The sequence below is a fragment of the Schistocerca piceifrons genome, chromosome 6, assembly GCF_021461385.2.
Source record: "Schistocerca piceifrons isolate TAMUIC-IGC-003096 chromosome 6, iqSchPice1.1, whole genome shotgun sequence".
Taxonomy (NCBI): domain Eukaryota; kingdom Metazoa; phylum Arthropoda; class Insecta; order Orthoptera; family Acrididae; genus Schistocerca; species Schistocerca piceifrons.
Window position 1 is genome coordinate 573,408,062 of NC_060143.1, and position 14,449 is coordinate 573,422,510.

General features: G+C 38.2%; 1 protein-coding gene across 1 annotated transcript in view; it reads right to left on the reverse strand.

Moving 5' to 3' along the window:
* Positions 1–14,449, reverse strand: part of LOC124802936 (medium-chain acyl-CoA ligase ACSF2, mitochondrial-like) — a 208,895-nt gene that overhangs the window by 46,173 nt on the left and 148,273 nt on the right. Inside the window, exons 3-4 of the mRNA XM_047264021.1 lie at positions 3,248–3,376; positions 713–933 (exon numbers count right to left, since the gene is read on the reverse strand). Coding sequence (XP_047119977.1) covers positions 713–933; positions 3,248–3,376 — 350 coding nt within the window. The remainder of the gene's footprint in view (positions 1–712; positions 934–3,247; positions 3,377–14,449) is intronic.

Consider the following 14,449-nt stretch of genomic DNA (forward strand, 5'->3'; position numbering starts at 1 on the left):
AACGAAAGACTACTGCAAATCAGAGAGAAAAACCATAAAAAGAGAGAACTGTAATGACCAAATTCGTAGATTGTCTGATTGTTTAAAATACCTGTAATGGATATGGATAAAAATTTATCATGTCAAATGCTTCATTCATTATGCTGAGGCAGCTACCAGCTGCTAGACGGATTGGGTTTATGAAAGTAGCTTATACAACAAAAGACTGAACTTAAGGAAAAAGGAAAGGAATCACTTCGACAGACCACATTGTGATACTGGGAAAAAAAGTAGGTAATTTAGATTGGACAGATAAAATCTTAGCAGGCTAATTACTTGCTACCACCAATAAGAAGAAATGTAAATGAACTGCAGACATCTTGAGACTGTTGTTGAAAGGTATTGGAAGGGATGCAAGTTACTGCTATGTGTATATTCAAGTAAAATTTAAGAAAGATAAACTGAAGAAGAAAGTAACATTTCAAAAAGCTGCTAGTTCCCATGTTGTGCTAAATATCTGCTGATTACCTCCAATTGATAGCTTAATATCAAAATGAGCAGAATGATACTTATCATCAAATACCAGTTATCCGTGTCCCAAATGCAGTGGCTGTTAGCTGGTGGAAAGAACATTTAGAATACTTAGTTGTGCGAACAATGTAAGTGCATAAAAAAGGAATGATCTTAACTTAATCAAATAAACCGTACAATGCAATGACAAGAGTTAACTTACGGATATTGCTTATCTCCAATTACAATGACTGTTGTGAGATTGGGTAAATTTAGACTTTTCAAATGTCCAGGCTTTGCTGCAGTCACCTCTGGAGCCAGTGCCTGCACCATCTCAGGATATTTTTGTGTCTTAAATGTTTCTGCTGCAACCAAAGCACGAACATGCACCTTCTTCAGGCAGTATTCTAACTCAGGGATTTGATAAGCAGGATTGATATTCACCTACAGAAGAAATTCATATGGTTGAATGGCATTTTAAAAGAAAAATAAATTAATTTTTTTTTTAAATGCAGTCTTACATGTGTACACAAAGTATCCCACTGTTCAGTAAAAGCTTATAGAAAACTAACTGTATTTTAAGTGTCAGCAGAATCTCTGTATTTACGACAATTTAAATAACCATGTGACAAATTTTATATGTAAAGTTCTGACAGAATGTAAATAATTTAGGAGTCACAGTGACAAGTCAGCTAATTGTAGAAGTTGTCGAAAGGCACAAAAAAATAAATAAATAAAATAAAAATTTAAAAAATGAAAATTTTGTTAGCTTGTGTAGCTGTACAGCTGTTTTGTGGACAAATTTCTCCTGTAGGCCAAGTTATATTGGTACTTACAATGTAACTTGTAATAACTACAATGCAACTCAGCATTTTTCACACATGTAAAGTAAGACAGCTCACAAGTTTGGTATTCCAGAATAAATATTTCATTCTCAAGTTGCATGTTCATGGTTGTGAAATATCCTGACTGATTAAAACCACATGAACTTCAATCCCGACTTTTGTTTTTCATGTACAATGATCTCAGCTATTCACGACTCATCCACACAGCTTTAATTCTGACAATACCTCTCTCATGCTTAACATACTTCAGAAAAGTTTACATGTCAATGTCTGAATCGTACATTGTGCCTGTATAATTAAATTGATAAGTGAACTGCTCATGAAAAGGAAGTGACTAGGTATTAGTCATGGTCCATCACAAAGTTTTAATCTGTAAGGAAGATTCACAAGTTTCATATTATATGAATGCCTTGAATGATATGTAAAAATTAAGGTATCTTATTGTTTGGCAGTGGTATAACCTTTTTCTTTCACTGTCACTACACAGGTTTCCAGAGATTATATATTTAAAACCTATAAATGCAACATCAAGAGTTGTTTTGTGAATGTAGACTCTGGTTTCCAGAAACATGACAGCATTAAGATACAGTTACATTCTGAGTGTCACGCTCGTTGCCTTCTGGTGAAGTACTGAGATACTGTTGATGTTCCAATATTTACATAAGAAGTATATCCCTCCTACCAGGTGGCAGGTGATTGGGCCCTGTGTGGCCTACAGGTGGGGGGAAGAGTGGGGATGCAGTTTTTGGGGAGTCAGCAGCACCAGAGTTTCACTCTAATCTTTGCACTGGTATTCAGGATGCATCCTGCATGCCAGACAATGCCAAGTGCACTCTTGCTGTGTTGCTGTTAATGTCAAATTCCAAACCAGACTTCGCCCCTAATGGCAAGATTCTCTTAGATCCCTACTTTTATGGACTACTTTACAATGTCATCCCAATAGCCATTTGCTCGGTGTAGCAACTACATGTTCTTAAAGTCACGAGTGTGATCATTTATTCAATGCTCTGCCACTACTGGTCTTGTGTTTCTCAGTTTTACACACCTCATGTGTTTTTCACAGTATTTCAAGGTACAGTGCTGTGTTTTCCCAATGGCATATACCCCAGATATATTAAATTTTGTTGGTCTTTCACCCAGCCAAGGAACTCTTATCTTAGGCAGTGGTTAGAAGACTGTTTTGCTGTTACATTTTCCAAGTAGCTTCACAATTTTAGATGAGAGCAGCCAAAAAAGAAAGAGTTTCTTCGTTCTGTGAAAGACCCAATGAAACTAAATGTACTAAGGATACACAGCATTCCTTATGAATGTAGCCAACAACATATCAAGCAAAGGAGGTTCTGTATTCCAAAACAATCTAAGGAGCACATGAAGGTTATATGACTGGGGCACACAGAGAAATCGGTAGTGAGAGCGTGGATCACACTTTTGACTTCCAGAACATTCAGTTGCTATGCTAAGGGATCAACTATTTGGACAGAGTTGTAGAGAAATTCATAGAAGTGCAGATCCAAAAGAGGCTTGTCAATAGGGACACAGGTTTCCAATTAAGAATTAACTTCAGCTCAGAATCCCCTGTTAGCATTTCATCCGGCATGCCAAACACATTCAGAATAACCATGTAGTGACACGAGGGCAGCCTGCAGCCACCCATATCACTGCACATCCAGCTCCTCCCCACCCTCCAGCTGTACAGCAGACAGCACACTATTACCCGCATCCATGTGCACCAGGCATTTCGCTGGTAGAAGTGGTGGGACATCTTACACATCTAATGTGCGCGCGCGCACGCACGCACGCACGCACGCACGCACGCACGCACGCACGCACGCACGCACGCGCACACACACACACACACACACACACAGAATGAACTATAAGTAACAGTATACTATATAATAAAATAAACTTACAATAACTAATCCAGCTTTGTTGGCAGCTAAGCTTGTCAGGTACCACTCGGTAAGGTTGGGAGCCCACACAGCAAGAGCATCACCATGCTTTAGACCAATCTCTAAGAAGCCGGCTGCTAATTTGTCAACCTGCACAAGTCAGTTATCCTTGAGCGATGTCTGTAAGATGAAAGCATATTATGTATATGCTTATTAATTTATGGACAATGACTATGGCGTCTGCAATTTGGGTATGTATTTTATTTTAAATTCACTTATTTCACAACGGATCTCAGATTGGCATTGCAACACTGTACAAAAAAATCTGACTTATATTACAACATATTCAATGATAAATTGTGAACCATTTTTGCAGTTACTTGTACTAAGATAAATGATCAGGTCAAGGTTCATGACAGTGTTTTATTGGATAAGAGAGATCCAGAAAGTAACCTTCATTAGGCTAGAAATAAAATTATGTAAAAGACAAAGTAAATTAGAACAATCTTAGACATAACTTCCATATTACTCCTCCAGTTAATTACCATTCAAATTCAAGCATTTATCACATCTCTGAACGAGCTCACTAATAGCCTCTTCATATCATTCTGCTACCTGAGATTGCAGCCAGCCCATGAGAGCATCTGTATGTTCTTCATGGGAGTAAAGGACTGGTAGCCAAGTCACACATTAGAGTTCATGAAGAGATGGAAATCACCAAGTCAGGCTGTAGGGAGGATGTTACAAGTGTCCTATCTGAACCCACTGAACAGTTCTTGTATGTGCCTGGCAACAGTCAGCTGAGCATTATTGCGCAAAAACATGACACCTATAACCAAGAGTTTGTTGCTCAATTTGAATGGCTCTTCTCAGTTATCATACTTTGTTGAAATAGGCTTCGTAACTGATTAAATGTAGAACAATGTTCCAATAAATGGTAGCCATAACAGGGTGTATACGTGGACAAGGAAAAAAAAAAATTCCTCGATTGGTTCCGGATATCCTGTTTAAAAAATATGCTTTTCCCCCAAGCGAAAATACGCTTTTTCTGTGCTAAGTGACAGTACCATTGAATGACTTTTGAAGAAGAAGAAGGAAAAAAAAAAAAAAAAAAACAGGAAAGAATTTTAGGAAAGACCTCTGATGTGCAGCAACATATACGCTGCATAGTTTCTGGAGCATTTAAATCGAGACTGGGATGTCCTTTTGTATGTAAGCTAGTCGTATCTCATGCCATGTGATCTTGCCAGCTGATGACAGCAGGTATTCAGAGCACAGGACACACGTTATAGTCAGCCAATAGCAAGATCACTGTTACGTACTACTCATGCGAACAAAGTTGACACTCAGCGTGCTGGCTGATTGGAGCAACATTTACAGTCACTTCCATAAGCCAGCTCGCCAGGTGTCAACTTTGTTTGTGTGAGTAATAGCGCAAACACACAAAGAGGACAAGTTAACGATTTACATTAATATACATAGTATAGCTACGAGAAAAGCTAAGCTTTCACATGTAGTATTTATCTTTTCTTGCGTGTGTTATACTTTAAGATACATCACACAAATGTGCCGGAAAATTTAAAGTAATGACAAAAATGTCTGGTCTTCTGAGCTCAAAATCCTTGTAAGTGGCTGGTCCTCAAAATATTCAGTTTTAAACACTCTGTGATTTAAGAAATTCATCCCACTTGCTCACACGTAACTTAATTCATCTTGCGTAAAAGAAATTTACTTTGAAAGTAACACTTTTCGAACTACCATTCACAATACTATCCGGAGATGTTAGAAATAGGTTCGATATAGCAGTTGCCAGAGAATGCCAGAAAACAGGCACTATTGCGCATGCACAGCTGCAGTGGTTTAGGAAGCCCACATGTCCATATGTATAAAGCACTAATAGAGCTTACATTACGCCATAAAAGAAACGGGACATCTGAGGATACTCTGAGAGCATCAGAATTTCGTAAACCACAATAAAATGCATAATTTGGCTTGAAGTGCACATTGGTTTTTCCAGATTCCCAGTGAAGTAGTTCCCATTTGATATTAAGCTTTTCAGTGTGGTTTTTGCTATGTAAATTTTCTTGGAGCACCAGTACAGTATAATCTCATTTTTGGTTCTTTATTATGGCATAATGCCGTACATGGCAAAAGACAAAAACATGCACTTGAAATTCAGTGAACGGTTGGAACTAGCCAATACTGTGGAATGAAACACTTCATTTCAAATAAAATGATTGCCTCAGCGGAAAGATTAATAAAGCCAAATTTCTTTGGCAAACTTGCAAAAATAACTTCATTGTTCTACAAGGCGATTAATGCTCGACTGCTAATAACTTGGAAATAAAATAGAAAACTGAAACTAATAATATATTTTTGCCCTCCATAATTATGTGAATGTATTTTAATTCACTTGATAGCTCCTGACCACTGAAATCAGTTTTGTTTTCATTTGACGTGGAAGCTGTAAATGAAGAGAAGCAGCGAAATCACTTAATGCAAACACGGGTCATGTGGAGACTAACCCCTTCTCCACTACAACTCAGACAGCTCTACACATCCGTGAATCTGGCAGCTAGGGCACGCGAGAAATTTTTCTCATTTGCATCTTGCTGCTTGTTGCTACTGCCGATACAGCTAACAGCCACATTTCAAGTAGCAGGAAGCGGGCGAAGGTACTGCTCATACGCGAGTCAAGTGCGCATGCACATGAGCTCGCTGGCAACTGGTCAAACAAACCTAATGTAAATGGTTGTGATGTCACGCTCATAGAAAGCAGCTTATTGTTGCTAAGTACCACATAGCCATTGCCCTACAGCCTTTGACACATTTTTGCTGTTTGCAGATGCTCGGCCTGCATGGTGTTTTGTTGTAAATGGCACATTTTCTTTGCCACTAAAGTTTTATTATTTTCCTCTCGTTTATATTTTTTGCTGCAGTATTGTTCTCCAGTAGCAGGATACAGTAACATTCTTTGCTAGAGAATCAATTCTTGGCAGTAAAAATTACAAAAATTTAATTGGAATCTAAAACAATGAAAAATTCATGGAATTCCAAAAAATTCCCGGTTTTTTCCCAGATGAAAAAATTCCCAGATTTTTCCCGGGTTTCCCGGGTCATATACAATCTGCCTAATCGTACTGGGTGAAAAAGCTTGGCACACTTTTTATGGTTTGTTGTGAGAGGCAGTATAATCTCCCCACCATTGACTGGTGTTTCATGTCTGCCTTACCACAGGAAACCCACATCTTATCACTAGTCATGATTCTTTTCAGTAGGATCTTCCTTCCACATCAGTAGTCATCTGTTTTGTGCAATTTTTCATCAATTTACTGTACACGCTAGTTTTCAAGCTGCCGACAGATGTTCACTTTTGTCATCAACATAATCACTGACAACACTATCAGTTATCACACTTCGTCTGTCTACAGCACAAATTTTGTGATGAATGGTAGCAGTTTTCAAATTTAATGCCACTAAAAACAATGAACGAACGAACGATGTTACCACCTCATTATCAACCTCTAAAACACACTAGCCTATTGTGACAGTCAGTGTAGTGACTGTTCCACTCACTACTTCTTGCACTACATGAAAATAGAGATTCTTTATGAATAGCCCTCATTCTCACAAACACACTGCCAGAGACGTGGTATCTTCTTTAGCAGTTTATCAGCTTGCTAATGCCAGGTGCTATGCTATTTACAGTAGCTTGAAAAAGGCCCTCTTCCTCAACCTCCATTTCATTTGAAGGCGTATCTTTGCATTTTCCACTTAATAACCCAAAGATCAGTCTACAGGCACGACATACTGCAATGTTATGCAAGCTCGATTTTCTAGTAGTACTTGTGGACATGCAGTCAATCTGATGAGTAACAAAGAACTACAATGTGAAGCTGGTTAGTAAGTACTTGCAATATGGGGATATGGTGTGTTAGAGTGATTAGCTCACTTCTTGCTCTGAAATCTGAACATACACAAGATGCTCCAGACTGAAAAACAATAGCCTTGACACATCACAGACCACTGCTGGCTTTCAGAGGATGCTGATCTAGTAATGGGAGGTGTTATTTTCATGCTAAGAGTCTTATCCACGGCATCTGGAGCCATTGTAGATTCTATATTGCCATGTGAGAGCATTAAATCCTAAATCACCAGACACCATTGTACTTGGTAAGTGTGCTCATGCCTGGTTTTCTGGTATACTTTGTATTCATATACATGTCACAATGTTGTAAGGGCAATAATTGTGTCAAGTCATTCATGTCCCTCAACCTCATTTCAGTCAAATGCCACTCCACCTGGTTTCCAAGTGGTTGTGCTCATTAATAACTACAGCTTACTGTAGACTGCTCTGATACTGCATAGCTACTGCACCAAAAGTAACTGCCACATAATGACTAACTTGCTTCCATGCCTCTGCAGACTGGGAATGGAGATGATGCTGTAAGCTCCACTCACTCACATGGAGCCCTCCTGGGACTGGTAGTTTATAGAAGGGAGACTATTGTGCAATAAATTTGGTAAAGCAGTGGCTTGACCTGACAGTTGATGTGAACACACAGTTGATGCGAACACCATGTTTTATTAGGTTTGATCCTACTGGCAATGCTATGCCATCATCTTCCTTTGAGTTGTAAATTGATTAAGCCAGTTGCAGAGGAACGTACCCTTTGACATGGAGTCCAGCTTGGCATTTTTCACATATACAATTCACTGCCAGAGGTGAAAGGTGCAAGAAGTAATAGAAAAAAAATACTTGGTTCAAAAGCTGATATAATCCAATACCTCTTTGGATTCACAGTCTGATCTTACTTGCACTGTGCCAGACTGAAATTTATACACAAACAATCCTGCCATATGGTGAATATAATCAAATGAAATACCAAAAAAATTGCAAGAGGTACAATTTGTTTTTGCAGTTCTTATTGTTCATATACTTCTGAAAACCCTTAGCTTTAGGTCATTCAATCATGTAAGTTCTTATTGACTTTATGACCAAGGAGTCTCAATGACTGTTTAAAGTTGAGAACATGTGTTGTTAATAAGTATGGTCAAGTTTGAAATAGGATAATGAGTAAAACAAAACACACTGATTACACAATGCACACATTCACAGCTGATGTTTGCATCCTTGATAATTTTTATCATATTGACATTGTAGGCTGTGGTCTAACACCCCCAAGGCCATGGCCTAATGCCCATATAACAAAAATGATCAAGAAAAGTTTTTGGTTGAAAAGCAAAACCCTGTTCTTTCTCCATTCCTCTAGCTTTTTATTTAGCAAATGAAGTGTAAAGCTGTAATTGTGAGACTAGAGTATTAAAGAAATGAAAAGTCTTCCCACAAAAGGGAATGCTGCATTTGTCTTTTGACTGTGCACAATATGTTGCTTTGAGGGACTCGTTGCCCGTAGGGAAGTTTAAGACAAATCTTATTCTCATTCATTTCTAAAATGACAGTTTTTAAGAAAAGACACCTCTAAATAGGGCAGGCAACCACATAAGCACCATTCATGCAATTGAAGTACAATGTAGTGCCTCCATATCTAGTGTTATACTGTGAGTGAAGGTTGCCCTGAAATGAATCTAGAACAGCCACTTGCAGGAGTACTAATTGTATAGAGTTGATCAATGCTTCCTAAATCCACATTTAAGTGGCTAGTATAGGCTTTTTGTTTTTCTTTCAAAAGCTTTGATTCTATGACTATTAACCAAGTGCTCTAGGATCCTTCTGAGGCTGCACTGTTGAATGCAAGCAATCTTTTCCCCAACTAAGAGAGTTATGTCAGTTTCTCTCACTTATCCAATGTGTTGTCCCTCAGATTACATTAAAAAAAATTGAGGATGATTTTCTTGGATACCAAACATGGCTGTTTCAGCCTGCTATAATGAATCTTATCCTTATGTGGTGGTTTGAGAGGCAGCTAATTTAGCATGAAGTTCCCACAAAGAAGGATTGGTTGCATATCTGAATGTTTACAATGTCAATATGGAGTTTGTTGTTCCACATTTATTTGCCATCTGCACGAAAATTTGAGCTTTGATTCTTCAATGATATATTGTGGAAGTATCATGCCACTTAAGTGGGATATCTGTTGCAGTGCCTTAGTGAGCACCCCATTTTTGAGTATGGTTGTCAAGTGAACAGTCCTACTTTTGCACAACATCATCCTTACTGACTAACACTCCTATGGTTGAGGTGCAGTGGATAATGGTATTCTGGAACTTATTCATGGCTTCTTTAGTTTCTCCAGTAATTTTGTAGATGGCCTACTATGTAACCATCAGGACTGCCTGCCTAACACTTTTTGCAGAATGACATCTCTCATTCCACGAGAGACACATTCTCTTCTAAGGTGTTTGGATGCCTTGATGGCTCTATGGATGGTTATAAATTCTAGTCAGTTCTGGAGATTGCACATTTTGCTGGTCAAATACAGTCTGTTGGCTGTAAGGAGTCCAGTTTGCCTATAAAAGATCCATTTTGGTTTTTTGCTTTCAGATATTCCTCTTTCTTGGCAGAACAGCTGGTCTGAGTAATCATCTCTGCTGTGCAAGTCTTTAAATATTTCCAATCAAACTGTTTGTGGTGGTTGGTGAGCATAAAGCAAAGTCAGTGGCTGAAAACAAGGAATGGTGTTTAGCTGAATTTGTATCTTCCCTGTGATCAAAAGAAGTATGTTGTTCAGAGTGGCAGGCAGCTTCAACTACCTGATTCTTGGGGCATGTTTTACAAGAGCCTCATAGCTCACTGTGTTCACAGGAATCTCCTTAAAGGATAAATGGTTGTTGGGGCTTTGGTCCCCAAGCTCACTGTCAGTGGTATCATTTGGCAATGAGTATGGTAAGCATAGTGGTATGTATAATGAGAGAGGACAGTAGCAGCATCAGTTTGAAGTGCTGTAATTTTGTGCATAAGCCACCTGTGCTAGCTCTCACTGAGAGTGACGGGCTGCACCATTCACCCTGTCTCCACCAGGACGACCTTCCCTGTGAAGTTTGTAGCTCCATTGTGTGGATGCATGGGAAGGTTTAAACTGAGTCATTTAGAGACACACTGAAGTTCTTAGTGAAGGTATAGCTGCTCTGCATGTTCTGAAGTCATTTATATTCACATGTATGAGGAAGAAACTTAACAGATTTCTATTCTGCTCCCCCTCCCTCCTTCATTCCTCCACCTCGAGTGTGGAAGAAGCTCGAAGCAAGGTACGTTCAGTCATCATTGCTTCAACATCAAGTACAGAATCATCAACATGGAATGTTGAATGTCGTGTGTAGCAAAGGATGTGTGTGTCTTTCTTTCTATCACATTTGCATATTTTTCTCACTTTTTCTTGGGGGAAATGACAAATTGGATGCCACTAAAGACACAGCCTTTGCAGATTTTGTGTGTTTTGATAGATATTTATCATTCTTGAAACATTAGACTTTGCATCAGTGATAACACAAAAGCTAGGAATTAGTTTTCAGTGCTGCGGCAAAAGCTGTTTTGAAAGTGTGAGATTGAGTTGACCCGTGTCTTTATACCAACATGGGGCATGTGTTTAATATATATATTTTACTCTCCTGTCTGAATACTTAGAATTTTTTTAGTTCCATGCAGAATGTTCTCCTAAGCACTTAACACATTTTTCTGGGAATACACACATACTACCATGCTACACGTCTCACATGATGTTTCGCAATTGTGCCCTGTCCTCCCATACCTTGGTGAACACAAAAACACTCAAAAAGTTCTATTTTCTTTTGAAAACAGTTAAAATTTTGGACAAACATGTTTTTTGTTGCTAGTCATGACTTCTGCTTTCAACTTAATACGTCCTGTCAGAATGTAGCTCCTGTTAATGTTCACTTTTTTTTTTAATAGAGGTTGTCCCTTTGTCATGATGTGAACCAAGCTTCGTATTTGTAACATACAAAATTCTAGCATCACACACGACTTGTTCCAGTATCCAAAGAAATTAAAGTTACAAAGGACTGATGACACTGATGTGGAATGATCTAGGAGGGATACATGACCTTTTTTTATTTTTTATTTATTTATTTATTTTTTACATGTCAAGTTCTGTAGGGCCAAATTGAGGAGCAAATCTCCAATGTCATGGAACATGTCAGTACATGAAATTACAACACAAAGATAATAACAGATAAAACTAAATGTTATTGACCTGAAAAAAGTCAGTCCATAAGTTTAAGTAAACACAATCAACAATACAATAAGAATCAGCTAAATTTTTCAAGGAACTCCTCAACAGAATAGAAGGAGTGACCCATGAGGAAACTCTTCAGTATCAATTTGAAAGTGCGTGGATTACTGCTAAGATTTTTGAATTCGAGTGGTAGCTTATTGAAAACGGATGCCGCAGTATACTGCACACCTTTTTTCACAAGAGTTAAGGAAGTCTGATCCAAATGCAAGTTTGATTTCTGCTGAGTATTAACTGAGTGAAAGCTGCTTGTTCTTGGGCATAAGCTAATATTGTTAACAAGAAATGACAGTAAGGAATATATATATTGAGAGGCCAGTGTCAAAATACCCAGACACGTGAACAAGGGTCAACAAGAGGTTCGTGAACTTACACCACTTATTGCCCAAACTGCCTGTTTCTGAGTCAAAAATATCCTTTTAGAATGGGAAGAGTTTCCCCAAAATATACCATACAACATAAGCAAATGAAAATAAGCAATGTAGACTAATTTTTGTGTTGAACGATCACTCACTTCTAATACCATTTAAATAGTAAAAATGGCAGTATTCACTAAGTCTTTGAACAAGATCCTTAATGTGGGCTTTCCACGACAACTTACTATCTATCTGAACACCTAGAAATGTTAACTGATCAGTTTCACTAATCATATGCCCGTTCTGTGAAATTAAAACAAAAGGGTTTTGTTGAATTGCGTGTTACAAACCGTAAAAAACTGAGTCTTACTGTGATTTAGCGTTGGTTTATTTTCTACAAGCCATGAACTTATGTCAAGTACTGCACTATTTGAAACTGAGCCCACGTTGCACACAACATCCTTCACTACCAAGCCAGTGTCATCAGCAAATAGAAATATTTTAGAGTTGCCCATAATACTAGAGGGCATATCATTTATATAAATAAGGAACAGGAGTGGCCCCAAGACTCACACTCCCCCCCCCCCCCCTCCCACTTGACTGTACCCCACTCAGACTCCACATCTCAACCATTATCAACATTGTTAACAATGACCTTTCGCTGCCTTTTGCTAAAGTAAGAGGTGAACCAATTGTGAGCTACTCCCCCTATTCCGTAATGGTCCAACTTCTGGAGCAATATTTTGTGATCAACACAATCAAATGCCTAAGTTAAATCAAAAAATATGCCAAGCATTCAAAATGCTTTGTTTCGCCCATCCAGTACCTCACAGAGAAAAGAGAATATAGCATTTTCAGTTGTTAAACGACTTCTAAAGCCGAACTGCACATTTGATAGCAAATTGTGTGATATAAAAGATCAATTATCCTTACACACACAACCTTTCCAATAACTTTTGCAAACACTGATGGCATTGAAATAGGTCTAAAATTATCTACATTATCCCTTTCTCCCTTTTTCTAAAGCGGCTTTACTACTGAGTACTTAAATCGTTCCGGAAACTGACCATTCCTAAAGGAAAAATTACAAATATGGCTAAATACAGGGCTAACATGTGCAGCACAGTACTTTAATATTCTGCTAGACACTCCATCATAACCATGAGAGTCCCTAGTCTTCAGTGATTTAATTATTGACCCCATCTCCCTCTTGTCTGTATCACAGGAGTATTTCAAACAATCAATCTCGGAAAGGCATTTGCCAAGACAGTTATATGATTCCCTGTAGAAACTAAATTTTTATTTAATTAAGCAGCAATGCTCAGAAAATGATTGTTAAATACTGTACATAAATCTGATTTATCAGTAAAATAAATATGTTTACTGCAAACTGACTTTATATCATTGACCCTGTGCTACTGCTCAGACACTTCCTTCACACCTGACCATATGGTTTTAATTTTATCTTGTCAATTAACTGTTCTATTTGCATACCACATACTCCTTGCCTTCCTAACAACATTTTTAAGCACTTTACAATACTGTTTGTCATGGGCTACTGTAGCTTGATTATGACTACTTCTGACATCTTGATATAATTCCTGCTTTGATCTATAAGATATCCTTATCCCACTAGTCAGCCACCCAGGCTGCCTATTACTGCTAGTACCCTGTTTAGAACGTTCTAATGGAAAGCAGCTCTCCAAGAGCATGAGAAATGTGTTAAGGAAAGCACTGTATTTATCATCTATGTTATCAGGAACTATAAACATCCTGCCACTATTGTTCCTTGACAAGGTTTATAGAACTCTATTGCTGTTGGATTAACTTTCCTACATAGTTTGTAATTATATATGACATTGGTTTGAGTACAAAAGCCTTTTAGTGTTGAAATTAGTGTATCATGGTCTGAAAGGCCATTCATGCATTTACTAACAGAATGCGTATCTAGCTGTTGTTGTTGTTGTGGTCTTCAGTCCTGAGACTGGTTTGATGCAGCTCTCCATGCTACTCTATCCTGTGCAAGCTTCTTCATCTCCCAGTACCTACTGCAACCTACATCCTTCTGAATCTGTTTAGTGTATTCATCTCTTTGTCTCCCTCTACAATTTTTACCCTCCACGCTGCCCTCCAATACTAAATTGGTGATCCCTTGAAGCCTCAGAACATGTCCTGCCAACCGATCCCTTCTTCTAGTCAAGTTGTGCCACAAACTTCTCTTCTCCTCAATTCTATTCAATACCTCCTCATTAGTTATATGATCTACCCATCTAATCTTCAGCATTCTTCTGTAGCACCACATTTCGAAAGCTTCTATTCTCTTCTTGTCCAAACTATTTATCATCCATGTTTCACTTCCATACATGGCTACACTCCACACAAATACTTTCAGAAACAACTTCCCAACATTTAAATCTATACTCGATGTTAACAAATTTCTCATCTTCAGAAATGCTTTCCTTGCCATTGCCAGTCTACATTTTATATCCTCTCTACTTCAACCATCATCAGTTATTTTGCTCACCAAATATCAAAATTCATTTACTTCTTTAAATGTCTCACTTCCTAATCTAATTCCCTTAGCATCTAGTAATGAAGAATAAATAAAAATATTGTTTATGGCTGTGCTACTGCTCCCCTGCACCCTGGTTGGAAAA